This window comes from Jaculus jaculus, chromosome 8 (genome assembly GCF_020740685.1).
Source record: "Jaculus jaculus isolate mJacJac1 chromosome 8, mJacJac1.mat.Y.cur, whole genome shotgun sequence".
In the NCBI taxonomy this organism is placed as follows: domain Eukaryota; kingdom Metazoa; phylum Chordata; class Mammalia; order Rodentia; family Dipodidae; genus Jaculus; species Jaculus jaculus.
Window position 1 is genome coordinate 94936951 of NC_059109.1, and position 17303 is coordinate 94954253.

Below are 17303 nucleotides of genomic sequence, written 5' to 3' on the forward strand. Positions count from 1 at the left end.
ACCGGCAGTAAGCCCACTCTTGGCTAACTTCAAGGGTTAGTTTCTGTAATTCCAGGGCTCTGTTTCCCCCCACCTCCAATTGGGCAGTATAGCTTGGTCAACTTTTATTGCCCACAAGCCTGGAAAACTTGCACTGCCTTTCGGAAGGTACTGTATTTTTAATTTGCTCCAACCTATTTTTAGTTTTATTTCCATTCACTTACCCATAGCACATCTAATTTTCCTGTCCAGTTAATAGTTCATATAATCTAGACCAGATGAGCACCAAAAGTATTAAAGTCTTGAAGATATACTTTAATTTTAAATTCTATAGCAGCATTATCTATCACTTCTGAAGCATTCCAAAAATCTGAAGGAAATAAAATTTTGTTACTACAAATATGAGAACCAGGCTGGAGAGATGGTTAAGCAGTTAAAGGTGCTTGCTTGCCAATCCTGCTGACCTGGGTTCAATTCTCTGTCAAATAAATATATGAAAAGAAAAATAGAAAGACAATCTCTGTGTGTAAGCACACATGTATAGCACATGTTTGGAAGTCAGAGGACAGCTTCTTTTACTTATTTTCAAGCAGAGATAGAGAGAGAATGGGCACTCCACAGCCTCCAGCCACTGCAAATGAACTCCAGGTGCATGTTCCACTATGCTTCTGACTTCACATGGGTTCTGGGGAACTGAACGTAGGTCCTTAGGATTTGCATGCAAGTGCGTTAACTGCTGAGCTTCCAGCCTAGAGGATACCTTTTGGGTCAATCTTCACCTGAGGCAGGATTTAGTTTTTTAAAATTTGTTTTGAGAGAGAGAGGGAGGGAGGGAGAATATGGATGCTCCAGGGCCTTCAACTGCTGCAAATGAACCCCAGACGCACATACCACCTTATGCACCCGGCTTGTGGGTCCCAGAGAATCGGAACTGGATTCTTTGGCTTTGCAGGCAAGAACCTTAACTGCTACACCATCTCTTCAGCCCCCTCTTACTTTTTTAAAAAATATATGTATTTAAAATATTTTACTTATTTGAGAGAAAGAGGTAGAGGTAGAGAGAGGGCTAGGGGAGGGAGAGAATGGGTGCCCCAGGGCCTCTAGCCACTGCAAACGAACTCCAGACGCCTGTGACACCTTGTGCATCTGGCTCATTGAGCTTTGTAAGCAAGCACCTTTACTGCTAAGCTGTCTCTTCAGCTCAAATATTTTTATTTATTTGCAAGCAGAGAGAGACAAAGAGAATGAATGCACCAGGGCCTCCAGCTGCTGCAAACAGACTCCAGATTGTGTGCGTCACTTTGTGCATCTGGCTTTATGTGGGTACTGGGGAATCAAACTCCAGTTGTTGGGCTTTGCAAGCAAGTACATTTAACTGCTGAGCCATCTCTCCAGTCCCAGGAGGTTATTACTCTTGATTCTTGCTCTGCTGCTTTTTGTTGCACTCACCTTGAGCTTCTGGGAAATCCCGTTTCCAACTCTCCTTGCATCAGCAGCAGTGCTGGCATGGTGGGATTGCAGGAAAGCCACCAACCCTTCTGGGATATCCTGTTTCCACCTCCCCGCCTGCATCAACATCAGTATGGGAGTCCTGGGACTGCAAAAAACCAATGCTTCTGAAGATTGAACTCAAGTACTCCAGCTTAAGTGCCAAGTACTTTATCCAGAGTTATCTCCTGAGCATATTTTCAGGTATTTTTTCAGAGAATAGTTTACTTGAGGAACGTAAAAAGAAACAAACCCATGCTATACCAAATAATAAAAATATTTTCCACTTTTATTCATAAAGTAGTCCCACAAGCAAACTACTGAAGATGACAACAAAAAGTTCTTGTTGTTCATTCTTTCTTTTTTTAAAACTTAAAAAAAAAAATTTGACAGTGAATGAATGAGTATACGAGGGACTCCAGCCACAGCAAATAAACTCTAGATGCATGCACTAACTTGTGCATCTAGCTTATGTGAGTCCTGGGGAATTGAACCTGGGTCCTTTGGCTTTGCAGGCAAGTACCTTAACCACTATACCATCTCTCCAGACCTTGGTGCTCATTCTTAATGGCTAGAAAAATAAGTTACTTTAACAGCTTGCTATATCTATCTCCTCCTTCCAGAGCAACCAATGTATTAGATGTACATATTTTCAAACAGATTCAAGAGTATATGTTGCTGTATTTTATATATACTGTAAATCATCTCTGAAGGTGTTAATTTAGAGTAACTGTCTACTAGTATAAAATGAATTTCACACAGTATAAAAATCTTATAAATCTTACAGCTCAGGTAAATTTAGTATGATTAATGTCTGGAAATATACAGTATAAACCCATCAACCTTATCTATAATTAAACAGAATAATTATGCATGGAGGAAAATTTACCATGGTCAGAAATTTTTTTTTTTTTTCATATTCTAGAAAGGTGCTCTTTTCCAGTATTCCTTATACTATTTTCTGTGTACTTTAGAATGCATTCTCAATCCAAAAGAAATATCCAGTCATTTGACTCTTAGTTTTTTCCTTGCTTGAAATTGTTCAGTTTTGTTTTTCACAGATTTAATGAGCATTGACAAGGCTGGATCAATGGACTTCTTTTGTGATGCCTTTTCCACTTCTGCCTCTGTTTTCTTTATTGTTTGACTCAGTTCTAGTTCTTTTTGTTCTCTTTGTCGGGCTTTCTCCTCAAGGATCTTTTCCATAGCTTTTGTTTTCTTGAAATTAGGATCAGAGGGATCCAAATTGAACAAGTGGGAAGTATACATAGCTTGAAACCGTGCATCATTTACATTTACCTGCAAATTCAAAAGGTATACATAACTTAGTAAGGGCAGAATTGTTTGTTACAGAAAATTCAAATTTGAGCATTTTTCAATCATGCATTAGCACCCTGTTTTTCCATTGGCTTTTTTCTTCCTGTTTTTGTGTAGTGTGTGTGTGTATGTACATGTGTTTGTATGAGTGTGGAGGTCAGACGTTGACACTGCATGTCTTCCTCACTCTCCACTTTACTTACTGAGGAAGGTCTCTCACTTGAACCCATAGCTCACTGATTCAGCTAGTCTACCTAGCCAGTTTGCCCTGGGGATCCCATCTCCACTTCCCTAGATTATCAACATGCCACCATGGTGGGTGCCAGTCCTCATGCTTGACTGTGAGGTGCTTCTTAAGTGAGCTCCTCAGTTGTCCTGTTTTATATTTGCTTTCTAGACCAGGTTAATTTGAACTTACTCTGTAGTCCAGGCTGGCCTTGAACTCACAGTGATCCTCCTATCTCAGCCTCCCAAGTGCTGGAAGGCATGAGCCACCACACCTGGTTTTCCAAACATTTTCAACGGAGGGTTTTTTATTTTCTTTCCTCTTATTTCATTGTTGGTTTTTCAAGACAGGGTCTCACTATTTAGTCCAGGCAGACCTGTAACTTTCTATATATGGCCTTAATCACAGGATCCTCTTGGCCTCAGTTTCTAAAGTGTTAGGATTAAAGGTATATGCCACCATGCCCAGGATAAATCCAATACAAGGACTATTTTTACTTCTTTATTTTATTATTTTTTCTTTTTTGAGGTAGGGTCTCACTCTGGTCCAGGCTGACCTGGAATTAACTGTGTAGTCTCAGGTTGGCCTCAAACTCACAGTGATCCTCCTACCCTCTGCCTCCCGCGTGCTGGGATTAAAGGTTGTGCACCACCACGCCCAGCTACTTTTACTTCTTAAGAGTTGCAGTTCCAAACAGAGAGCATGAAATTGTGAAGTCAATTAGGACATCTGCTGGAGTTTATGAAAAGTCATTGCATTCTGAGAATACATCAAGAAAAACAATTTTTTTTTTTTGAGGTAGGGTCTTTGCTGTAGCCCAGGCTGACCTGGAATTCACTATGAAATTTCAGGCTGACCTCAAACTCACCGTGTGCACCAACATGCCTGGTGAAATTTCAATCTTGGTGTCAAGAATAAGCAGCTGGGTGGGCCATAGTAGTGCACATCTTTAATCCCAGCACTTGGGAGGCAGAGGTAAGAGGATCGCCATGAACTGGAGGCCACCATGAGACTATATAGTGAATTTCAGGTCAGCCTGGACTACAGCAAGACTCTACCCCAAAAAACAAAAACAAAAAAAGAAGTAGGTGGGACAGTAGTGAAGGCTTGTATTTCCAGCAATTGAGGAGTCTACATCAGGAAGATTCTAAGTTCAAAGTCAACCTGGGCAATTTAGTTAAACTATGTCTTCAAATACAACATACAACAGATGCTTGGGGATGGTAGAGTACTTGTACTTGCTTAGCACACAGGAGGAGGCAGCAGCACATGCAAGAGGCTCAGACCTCCAGTACTCACCCTACCATACACAAGTAGTTCCTAAGGGTGATTCATAGTTCAAAAGATTTAAAAACAAATCTTTTCTTGGTGTGTGTGTGTGTGTGTGTGTGTCTGTCTGTCTGTCTTCAGGCACCTATGTGGAGGTCTGGGGACAACTTTCAGAGTCAGTCTTGCCTTTATACCTTTTAAATATTTTTAAAAATAATTAATTAATTAATTAATTTGACAGAGAAAGAGGAAGTGGGGGAGGGAGAGAGAGAATGGGCACACCAGGGCCTCCAGCCACACAAACTCCAGACATATGCGTCCCCTTGTGCATCTGGCTAATTAATGTGGGTCTGGGGAATCAAACCTGGGTCCTTTGGCTTTGCAGGCAAACACCTTAGCCACTAAGCCATTTCTCCAGCCCTTGCCTTTATACCTTTTATCCCTCCTAGGCAGCATCTCTCATGGCTTACCACTGCACTCACCAGGCCAGCTGGCATGCAAGCTGTTAAACATTTCTCCTATTTTCTGCCTCCCAACTTGTAACGGGCATTCTGGGATTGGAGATGCCTGCCACAGAGTTTGGCTTTTACACAGGGTCTGGATATTTGAACTCAGATACTCATGCTTGCATAGCAAGTGCTTTATCCACTGAGCCATCTCCCAGCCCTGTAAATTATTCTTTGCTTTTTGTCATAAGAAAACCAATTTATCAAAAACTTTAGTGGAATAGAAGTCTCCGTGACATGGCCACATACAACTTGGAGCTACCAATGTCAGTAAAGTCCCTCTAAGTGCTACAAAGAATTTATGTAGAGTGGGACATGGTGGCTCATATTTATAACCTCAGCACTGGAAAGGCTGAATTTGAGGCCAGCTTGGGCTACAGAGTGAGTTCAAAGTCAGCAGAGTGAGACCCTGCCTCAAAAACAAAACATCAAAAACCAAAAAAAAAGCATCAAAAAAGTTATCTATATTATTCCTTCCATTCTTTAAACAAATTCAAAACTCAGCCATCTTTACTTCTATGTTAATGAAATTATTATCTTTTTGATGGACATTTGTAAATTTTCTGTAGAGGGCTTGTGGTAATTTCAATGGTCACCATGATGGCATTTAGAATCACCATGGAAACAAACCAGTGGGCATGTCAATGAGGGAGTTTCTAGCGTAGGTTAAGTGAGATGAGAAGAAACACCCTAAGAGTAGGTGATATTATCCCACAGGCTGGGTTGAGTACAAAGGAGAAAGCGGGCTGGAGAGATGGCTTAGCAGTTAAGATGCATGCCTGCAAAGCCAAAGGACCTAGGTTCGGTTCCCCAGGACCCACATAAGCCAGATGCGCATGCATCTGGAGGCACCAGTGCACTCATTCTCTCTCTCTAACTCTCTCTTTCTCCCTTTCTCTCTCAAGTAAATAAATAAAGATTTTTTAAAAAAGGAGAAAGCTAGTTGAGAATGAGCCTTCATCTCTCTTGCTTCCTGGCTGCTTCATGCTCCTGCCATCATGCCTTCCTACCCATGATACACTGTATCCCTCAGACTGTTAAGTTGAAAGAAACCAGAAGTTGCATCTTCTGGTGAGGTATTTGGTCACAGCAATTAGAAAAGTTAACTAGTACAGTGCTCAAAGTCATGCATAGGGAGTCTATGGCTATTGGCTATTGGAATCATATACTCTGCTAAAAGAAGAAAACCAAGGAGTGGTATCATCTGGACAAAAAAGAAATGTAAACAGTACAACCTACTGTGTTGGCCACTATGCACAGGGACAGTGAGACCCAACATCATGTGAACCTGCTACTCCTCAAGTGGTGTTATTAAGCATACTGTTATATGCATTGCTGCTTGGTTTTTATTTGGTAGCCATGTTGCAACAAGAATATGTAGCTTTTAATGATAGACCACAACTATTTCATCTAGTGTACAGCTAAAGGAAGGGTGATTTGACTTACTCAAGGGCAATAGCATTAAAAGATGGTAGCTTTGGCTCTGCTACAGGCCCTTCCTAAGACATTTTTATGATGTCTTATTTCTTTCTTTTCTTTTTGAGGGAGAGAGAGAGAGAATGAGGACACCAGACCTTCAGCCTGCTGCAAACAAACTTCAGACACATGTGCCCCCTTGTGGGACATTGTGCATTAGTCTCACTGCATCTGGTTACATGGGACCTGGAAATTAGGAATATGAGTTCTTAGGCTTTGTAAGCAAGCTCCTTAACCACTAGCCATCTCTCAAGCCCGATGATGTCTATGGTAGTTTGATTCAGGGCTCCCCCATAAACTAGGGTGTTCTGAGTGCTAGGTTCCCAGCTGATGGAGATTTGGGAATCAACACCTCCTGGAGGGAGTGTATTGTTGGGGAGGGCTTATGGGTGTGATAGCTAGTTTCTCCTTGCCAGTGTTTGGCACACTCCTCTGTTGCTACTGTCCACCTTATGTTGGCCTGGGGGTGATGTCCACCCTCAGCTCATGCCATTGTTTTCCCCTGCCATCGTGGAGCTTTACCTTGAGCCTGTAAGCCAAAATAAACTTCTTTTGCCCACAAGCTGCTCTTCATTGGGTGATTTCTACCAGCAATGCGAACCTGACTGCAACAATGTTTAATTTCATGCTTTCTTTTTTACTTTTATTTTGAGGGAGAGTGGGAAACAAAGAGAGAGAATTGGTGCATTCAGCCACTGAAATCAAACTCCAGACGCTTGTACCACTGAGTGGGCATGTGTGACCTTGTGCTTGCCTCACTTTTGTGTGTCTGGCTATCATGGAATCTGAAGAGTAGAACATGGGTCTCTAGGCTTTGCAGGCAAGCACCATAAGTGCTAATCTCTCCAGCTCTGATATCTAATTTCTGTCTCCACAGCTGACTTTAGATATAATTCTATCTTTAGGGGGCTGGAGAGATGGCTTGGTGGTTAAGCACTTGCCTGTGAAGCCTAAGGACCCCGGTTCGAGGCTCGATTCCTCAGGACCCACGTAAGCCAGATGCACAAAGGAAATCACGTGTCTGGAGTTCGTTTGCAGTGGCTAGAGGCCCTGGCACACCCATTCTCTCTCTCTCTTTCTGCCTCTTTCTCTCTCTGTCTGTTGCTCTCAAAAATATATATAAATAAAAATAAAAAAATTCTATCTTTAAAAGATTAATAATGACTTGTGTTATTGGTTACCTCAAAGTCATCCTCAATCAACTCTTTCCTTTTCATAAGCTGTTTTTTCTTCTTTTTGCTTAGGTTCTGGTGCTCCACAATTTGGTTGTAATTGAAATGCTTTTTGCTGTCCTCTTCCTCATCCATCACAAGCAAAGCCATTTCAGCCTGTAGAAAGAAAGAAGTTCAAATGTACAATTGATCTCCCCTACCCAAAGTTACTTTGAGTATTACTTGTATGCACTGAATGGAGAATAGCAAAAGGCATAATATACACACTGAGCAGCTAGCAGTCAGGCTCATTCCCAAGCAAGAATGTGAACATGAGCTCCTGAGGCATGGGAACCATGGGTGTAATCCTCTTAACTATCCATGTCTCACCTGACTTTTCTGGTCTCTTGCTTTGGTACTTCCTCTTCCCTATTCTGAAGCCATCACCACTTACTCTCGAAACTTTCTTCCATGTGGATGCAGTGCTTTCCACATGAATGTATGTTTCTTCTAAATCTCTTTAAATATGCTCCCAGATCCTATTATATTCTACATGCTTTGTGTCTGCTCCAGTTTTCCCCTAGAACTCAATTTCTCTTAAATGTACCTTATGGACTATGCTATACCTTCTACCTGAGTGCATGAAACTTCCAAATCTCTCTATATAACTCCTAGGTCCTATCTTCCACATGTTTGAAACTCTGCTCCAGCTTTTTATCTTAGATGCCAACTTCCTTTAAATGAATCCTATCATCCCATAATTTATGATTTCTCTCTAAATATACTTAATAATTCACAATTTATCCTCCTTTTGAGGTAGGGTCTCACTCTAGCCCAGACTGACCTGGAATTCACTCTGTATTCTCAGGGTGGCCTCAAACTCATGATGGTTCTCCTACCTCTGCCTCCTGAGTCCTAGGATTAAAGGTGTGCACCACCACGTCTGGCCTTGAATCCATTTTTTTTTTTAGAAATACTTATTTATTTTTTTTGAATCCATTCTTTGTTAAAAAAAGGATAAAGACCCCAAGTTGAAGTTTGTATGTTTAAGAGACCCTTTCTGAACTCCCAAATTCTGCATCACTAGTAAAGGCTTTTAATCAGATAATTTCCTCTTAATTAATAAGGGATACATCCTGGCCTGAAGGTAAATTTTAACTTCACACTAGTTAGAGAAATAATACTTGGTAAAAAGGTGACATTAATATTTGATTATGTACCTTATAACTTATTTAGAAATTCTGCTGGTACAATCAATTATTTTTAAAACCAGAGACAATGAAAATTCATGTATACCACTTCATTTAAACTACACTTAACAATTATCCACTAAAAGTATAACAATGATCACATTTTACCTTTTGTCTTTCAACTTCAGTTTCTTCCTCTGGAGATAGGCTGTCTTTTGCAGATTTCACCAACTTTTTCTTTATTCCTGGCATAACAAACAACATGCGAGGGTTAAAAGTGACAATAATATGTTTATGACCCAATAATATATTAATGATCATTAATACTAGATAACTTGGAATAATCTTAACAAAAAATATCAGATGTAAAGGAAGTTCAAAAGCATACTACAGAAAAAAGGTTATGAAAAGAAATAGAGTAAATGAAATGCTTCTAGAAGAGTGAGCATTATAAAGAAGGATGTTTAGTTGGGTATGGTGGCACATTCTTATAATCTGAACACTCAGAAGGGTTGCAAGTTCTAAGCCATCTTGGTGTATAGCAAGACTACTTCAAAAACTTAAAGCTGGGCTGGAGAGATGGCTTAGCGGTTAAGATGCTTGACTGCAAAAGCCTAGGGAACCAGGTTTGATTCTCCAGGTCCCATGTAAGCCAGATGCACATGGTGGTGCATGCATCTGAAGTTCGTTTGTAGTGGCCTTGGCACACCTACTTTTTTTTTTCCTCTCTCTCTCCCGCTGTCTCTAATTAATAAATAAAAATAAATAAAAGCCAGGCAGGGTGGCTCATGCCTTTAATCCCAGTACTTGGGAGGCAGAGGTAAGAAAAATACCGTGAGTTCAAGGCCACCCTGAGACTACATAGTGAGTTCCAGGTTAGCCTGGGCTAGAGTGAGACTCTACCTTGAAAAACTGAGAAATAAACAAACAAGCAAACAGAACAAAAAATAAGTAAATAATAAAGAAAATTTACCATATACTAAACATAACTGACTGGAAACGCTTAGTATTTTATAGTGGAGAAAAGAAAAGGATTATTCTAAAGGATGAACAATTTGCTTCATCTTGGAAAGAAAAGAGTCAGAAGCTATCTTCTACTCTTAATATAAAGGAAAATAAAAATATAGGTAGACTTAAGAATTAAACATTAAAAAACAAAACAAACAATCCCATAAGAAACTATTACAAGAGACTAGATACTTTGATCTTTTTTTTTTTTTTGATGCAAGCCCAATAGACTGCCCTTTTTTTTTTTTTTTTAATGAGACAGCAAGAGGGGGGGAGGGAGGAAAGAGAAAGAAAGAACTGGTGTGACAGGGCCTCTAGCCACTGTAATCAGACTCCAGACATGTGTGTTACTTTGTGCTCATCTTGTGTATCTGGCTTACGTGGGATCTGGAGAGTCAAACATGGGCCCTTAGGCTTTACAGGCAATGCCTTAACAACTAAGCCATTTTTCCAGCCCTACTTTGATTTAAAGAGAAAAAAAATCAAAGGGAAGAAAATCTTATGAGGATAGCTCAGTGGTTAAAGGCACTTCCTTGCAAACCTTGCTGGCCTGGATTTAATTCCCTAGCATTCACATAAAACCAGATGTACATGGTGGCACATGAGTCTGGAGTTTGTCTGTGGGGCTGGAGGCCCTGGCACACCCATTTTCTCTCTTTCAAATAAATAAATAAATAAATAAATAAATAAATAAATAAATAAATAAATAAAAAAAAGGTAGGCTGAGATATTCTGAGCTCACTAGCTTGGGCTCTTAAAAAGGCAAGTGTTATGATACGGTCTTCAAGACTACAATGTACTGAAGAAACAACAGATGCACTGTGTGAGACTACACTGAATTTGAGTAAAGAAAAAAAGGTATAAGAGATACTGGAGAAGCTGCATAAACTTAAGTATTAGATGCTATCAGAAAATTGGAATTTTCTTATCTGCTAAAAGTATAATGGAGAATATATTTATTCTTGAAAGATGTATGTTGAAATATTTAGAAGCAGTGTCCTGAATGTCTATTTTATTTACCTATTAATGTTTCTTTTCTTTTTTTTGGTGGGGGGCAGGGTCTCACTTTAGCCCAGGATGACCTGGAATTCTCTATGTAGTCTCAGGGTTGCCTCAAACTCACAGTGATCCTCCTACCTCTGCCTCCCGAGTGCTGGATTAAAGGCATGTGCCACCAGGCCCGGCTTAATGTTTCTTAGTATCTTTTTACGGTATATAAATAAATATTTATTATGCATCATAAAATAAAGCAAAATACAAAATGTTAATCACTGCCAATCAGAGGTGATATTTACTGTGTTACTCTTAAATTTTCTTCATATTATAAACAAATGAGGACTAGAGAAATGCCTAGTGGGTTAAAGCACTTGCTGTGCAAGCATGAGGGTGGGTGGTAAGCTTTGCTGCTTCTTCTCTGTCCTCTTCATTTATACAGACCTTCTGTTCAGTCTTCAGAGTTATATTCTGTCTGCAACACTTAAGATTCTTTCATCTAACCTCATGGCTTGAAGCATCTTGTTTTTTCTCAAATTTTTATTTATTTATTTGAGAGTGACAGAGAGAGGGAGGGAAGGAAGGAGCAAGGGAGAGAGAGAGAGCGAGAGAGAGAGGGGGGAGGGAGGGAGAGGGAGAGAAAGAGAAAGAGACAGAGAGAGAGAGGGAGAGAATTGGCGTGCCAGGGCTTCCAGCTACGGCAAACAAACTCCAGATGTGTGCGCCCCCTTATGCATCTGGCTACCGTGGGTCCTGGGGAATCGAGCCTCGAACCGGGGTCCTTCGGCTTCACAGGCATGCTCTTAACCGCTAAACCATCTCTCCAGCCCAACAACTTCTGTTTTTATTTTTATTTCAAACCCCAAGTCAATGCCAATGCAAATTTCAACTGTCTTCTTGAAATTTCTTTTGCCCATAGAATAAAAGTATAAGAATGTGTTTCCAGGAACTTTTATAAATCCCCCCCATTTAGCACTATAAATAAATAGATTACTTAAATACATTACATCAACCAAGGATTAGGAACTCAGAAATATGAGGTGGTTAGTTTCTTGCAAATAAATGTTACTGGAATTATGAAGGCTGACTTGAATTTCTTATTATAGACTTCTAAAGAACATAATATATTACATGAGATAACCCCACACTAAACATGAAGTAGCAATGGACAGCAATTATGTCAACACCTGACTCTGCCTATTCCATTATCTATCAACTAGGGATTTTAATGGTAGCTTCCACTTAGGGCTATCATAAGGACTAAATGGATTAGCAATCTGGAAGAACAGTTACTGTACTACAGGCAATATAGGTGCTTGCCCTTACTTCTATTGTGTGATTACACATTTGTGCCTTGGGCTCCTTACTAATTAAGCTGATGCCTTATTTTCTTGCTTTTGTGCATCTGAGTGGAAGGGTTCAAGGGGAATTGGTGTCATGGCGCAAATACGAAAGATAAGTTTGAACAGTAAGCAAGTTCAATATCTACAAAGCCATGTTCTATTACTCTAGAATGCTGCTACAGTGTTGGTTCTCTGTGACTTATGTATGGGATAGTGTGTTTTTTGGATAAACTGTGTTCTCTTCCACTGTGTAGAAACTAACAATCTCTGTAATACTATAGTATAACAACACTTTCACTTACTATGTGCCAGGAAGCATACTGTTCTACTTCCTTTAGATTGTATTATTTACTGTAATTATTTTGTGGATAAGAAAACTGAGGCATAGAAAGGTTACTGTCTTATGGCTCATACTTTCTACTGTTATATATACCTTTATTTGTCACCTAATGTCATTCTCCTTTTAGTAGCCTTTTCAGCCTAGAATGCATCTTATTGTGAAACAACAAAAAATTAAAACCATACAACATATAATAAAGGTTGAGTAAATGCAGCTAATGGGTGACAACAGGAAAAGAAAAGCTAAACATTAAGTGAGGCTGTGGAGATGGCACCATGTGTATAAAGTCCCTCTGTATTCATGCAGACCCGGATGCACATCAGTTCTGGAACAGGTGGATGTGTGCTCAGTGGGCAGATCGCTCAAGCATGGAAAGTGCTGTCCAGCATCTTCAGTGCTTCTAAGGCATTCATTTTACATTTCCAAGAAGAAATACTCATTGCATCCCCACCTTCTCTATTAAGTGTAAGTATTACAGTTCCACTTTCTTAGGGTCTGACCTCCATGCCCTCTGCCTCCATCTCTTAAAAATGCCTCTCAAGCAAGAGGATGAGTGCCATATGCAGCAGATCACTGTGTGGCAGGGAGAAGTCAGGCTGCATATGATTAATACATAAAGGAGATAAAGATCTTCACACACAGCTGTGGAATATAATTTCAAAGAACCCACAATGAACTGCTCCGGATTTTATAATGACCTGGTGAAAAGTCATAAAAATAACATGAAAGGAAGACTGCAGCAAGTGAGGCAGAAAAAAAAAAAAAAATCCAGGACTGTCAAGGCTAAAAATGCTACCCAATTCTATTGCAATAAAAATTTCTTTGCTCACAAAAATTTACTGTGTGCTAGACTGAACTATTTAATCCAAAGTTAAATAATGTATAAAGGTACTTTCTGAACTGTTAACAAGATCATATGAAGAGGGCACATCTTACTTTACAAAAACTTATTTTTTTGGAAAGTTGGCTGATTTAAATTACATGCAGAGTACCAGAGAAATGAAAGCTCCTGTTATAAAGTATTGTCTTTATCAGGGAGTCTTCTGGCAAGCAGGGACTGGTGGTGCTCTCAGAAGGCTGAAGCAAGAGGGTCAAGAGTTTCAAACTGGCCTGGTGAAAAGGTACATCCTGGCTCCTCCAAAGTCAAATCCTCCAATTATGTGTTAAGCTCTACCCTATGGTCTTCTTGAGGACCTCACCCCAGCAATTATCTCACCTAATTTTGGTTTCTTCTACTAGGAAATTCCAAGATAAGCTTAACAATTCATTCCTTAAAAAGACAAACCAGGGCTAGAGAGATGGCTTAGCAGTTAAGACACTTGCCTACAAAGCCTAAGGACCCAGGTTCGATTCCCCAGTAGCCACATAAGACAGATGCACAAGGTAGCACATGTGTCTGGAGTTCATTTGCAGTTAACTAGAGGTCATGGCGTGCCCATTCTCTCTCTCTCTCTCTCAAATAAATGAGTAAGATATGCTAAAAAAGAAAAAAAAAAAGGCAAAACAAGCAAAACCAAGACCAAATACCCAAACCATACTCTTCTCCTTAAAAATATCAATCTTGAGCTGTAGATATGGCTTAGTGGTTAAGATGTTTGCCTGCGAAGCCTAATGACTCAGGTTTGATTCTCTAGGTCCCATGTAAGCCAGATGCAAAAGGCAGCACATGTGTTTGGAGTTCATTTGCAGTGGCTAGAGGTCCTGGCACACCCATTCTCTCCCTCTAATAAATGAATAAAAATTAAAAATAATAACAAATATTAATAAAATATCAATCTTGTTTTACCCACATTTAACTACTACTTCAGAATAAAACTCAAAAATGATATACATTTTTCATTCTCTGAAATTGCCCAATGACTTTCTCACCTTTCCAAGTTTTTAGAAGACCATTCCGGACATGGTTATTGGCACTTAACACAATCAGCTACCACATCTCTCCTTCATTCACTTTTTCTTCTCTTTAATCCGTATGAAGCTTATGATAATATCTTTTTTGTCCTCTTTAACTGATATGACTAGGTTTCTTTTTCCCACCTTTCAGTTAGTACCTCTTATGGTATGGGTATCTTTTGTAGGCTTCACCTGATCTCAAGTGAGCCCTGCCTTTTCTAACCAATGCTTTTATTGTTTTGAATGCTTTGAAGTATCTCTTACATGCAACTGATGTACCAGTTTATATCTGTACTCTGACCATTCTTCTTTCCTAACTCGGTAGATGAGTCTCAAGAGCTCTCCTAGAGACTAAAACCAAAACACCAGTGCCATTCCCTTTTCTCTTTCCAATTCTACTAATGATATGTAGCCTAAACTTTCATCACATGTTGTCTAGACCCCTCTCTGTAACAGCCTGGTTTTCCAGTTCTCACCAATGCCTTTCTTCAATCGGGCTTTTTAATTTTTTTTTTTTTTTTTTGCAGGAATCAAAGTAATCCATTAAAAAGTATTTTGTCACTTTCTTGCTTAAAGATTGCTTGGTGGTTTTTCACAGCAAAAAGTAAAATCCTAATTTTTTTTTTTTACTGTGACAACAAAGGTCAGGTACCAACAGGTCCTCATCCTTCTCTCTTAACGATGCTCCAATCACAGTGATATCTTTCAATTCTTCCAGCACTATATAAAATGTTCATTCTCACCACTTATCTTTTGCCTTTCTTTGTGATGATTTTTACACCAGTACTTTGTGCCTCATTTTTCATCCTACAAATCTTAGCTCAAATATCACCACTTTTCAAGGAAGTCTTCTTTGCCTATTTATCATTTTTGCTATCCTAGTTACATATTTAGTTTATCCTATTTGCTTCTTTTAAAACATTTACCATATCCATATGTGCATTACTTATATCTTTAGCATATCTTTTCTAAAACCAGACTCCTTGACTGCTTTGTATTATTATTGCTATCTCCCTAGCTTAGTAGACTGCCTGGCACCTAGCAGACAATCAAAATATTTACTAAAGCTAGGCGTGGTGGCATACACCTTTAATCACAGCACTTAGGAGGCAGGGGTAGGAGAACTGCAATGAGTTAGAGGCCACTCTGAGACTACATAGTGAATTCCACGTCAGCCTGAGCTAGAGTGAAATCCTATTTCAAAATACACACACACACACACATATATATGTACATATTATACATATACTATGTACATAGTATATGTATATTATACATATACTATGTACATATATATGTGTGTATATATACATATATATATACATACATATACATACACACACAATTTTTCTGATAAAACGAATAAACAGTCATTGCAAGATATCATTATTTGATTTGTAAATTTCACATAAAAAGTTCCTACCCTTTCTGTTTTCTTTGAAAACAACAAAAGCCTAACAAAAGCAGCCAGAAAAATTCCTCTTCTGAAGCACTTAAAATCCAACAGACTTCGGAAGCAAGAAAATGTTATCTATACTTTTTATTTGGAACTTAAAAAAAGAAAATTATTTATTTATTTAATTTGAGAGAGTGTGTATGAGAAAGAGGAAGGGAGGGAGAGGGAGAGAGAGAAAGAAAGAAAAAAAGAAAATGGGCAGGCCAGGGCCTGAAATCACTGCAAACCAACTCCAGATGTATGTGCCACCTTGTGCATCTGGCTTTATGTGGGTACTGGGGAATCAAATTTAGTTCCTTAGGTTTTGCAGGTAAGTGCCTTAACCACTGAGCTGTTTCTTCAGCCCCCCTTGGAACTTTTAATTTTAACTTTAGAGAAAGTTTAAATACAGTTTAAATGTGCTCACTTCAAGAAATGGGCTACTCCAAGCCACTACACAATTTCACTGAGTCTTGGAATCCTGTTCTGAGTTCTGCAGTTCAGCCAGAGACCACTTGCCAAATGAAGCATTTTGGACTTCAGATTTTTCCATTATAAATTGTGTTTTAGCCAGAGGATCAGGCTAAAATCAATCATCTTCCAGAAATGACCACACAGGTATGATAAAAAGGTTAATGTACTATTTCCATTTCCCTTTCCAATTCCCAAGAATCTCATATCCTATAACAGACTTTATTCATCCTGATCTCTTTTTTTTTAAATCAATAAAATGTCAGTGCTAAAAGACTGTAACAACCAGGAAATAATTTTGAGCAATTTTGACTTTCCTGTTGAGAACTGTTCTGGCCACTAGTCAGTAAGAACAAGAAGCAGGAAAACTTCGTAAAATTGTCCTCTTTACAATGCCAGCTTGGAGCTACTCCAGGAGCAAGTCTTTGGGGTTCGTGCGTGTGGTATAAAGATCAAGGAAAGGCAAAAATCATGACTGCAAATTGAAAATGCACATAGCAGTCTCTTCACTGCCTTGCCCAACTATGTCCTGAACCTTACCAAACACATTTACACACACCCAAAAGTAGGTATGAAAGCATCCTGGAAGAAACAAGTGAAGTAATGGCAGCATGGTTCCCTGAAATACCAGACACTTAAGGGATTCAAAGAAAAGGGAGCAAGAAAAAAACTAGCTCTTAGCTCTAATTAACTGGAATGCAAAAGGGACAAAATGAAGCCTAACAGTTTTTGTTCAATTAGGCAGAAAAGGCTAATATACTACAATGGCATGTATACATTAAAAAAAATATACACTTGCCAAGACAAATTCATTTCACTCTTAATTCATTACCTTTGCAGAGAAAGACTTACAAGAGAAGCATTATAAAAGGCATCAAAAGCACAACTATCCCTATTCTATGTACTATCATTTTGTGAGCATCCAAATGACTGGTCAGAAGGATAATTCCCAGATTAACAGTCCCCATTAAGCAATTTCACTAACCATTATCACAAGTCCCTTATAGTCCAATTATTCCTTCTATGGACAAGGGCATACTAATCCTTCCCAGTATGATCAATGGGTGAAGTCTGCAGGTCAAATGTATTATAAGCCATTAATGGTGTTATCCAAAGTCTACTCATCTTATTTTATTTATTTTTGAGGTAGGATCTTACTCTAGACCCAGCAGACTTGGAACTCACTTTGTAGATCCAGGATGGCCTCGAGTTCACAGT

General features: G+C 39.1%; 1 protein-coding gene across 2 annotated transcripts in view; it reads right to left on the reverse strand.

The window, feature by feature from the left end:
• Window positions 1–1738: 1738 nt before the first annotated feature.
• The window catches only part of Esf1 (ESF1 nucleolar pre-rRNA processing protein homolog), a 91179-nt gene continuing 75614 nt past the window's right edge, over window positions 1739–17303 (reverse strand). For both annotated transcript variants that reach the window (XM_045156249.1, XM_045156250.1), the window contains exons 12-14: window positions 8771–8847; window positions 7443–7589; window positions 1739–2766 (exon numbers count right to left, since the gene is read on the reverse strand). In XM_045156249.1, the coding sequence (XP_045012184.1) occupies window positions 2473–2766; window positions 7443–7589; window positions 8771–8847 (518 nt within the window). In that variant the 3' untranslated portion in view covers window positions 1739–2472. The remainder of the gene's footprint in view (window positions 2767–7442; window positions 7590–8770; window positions 8848–17303) is intronic.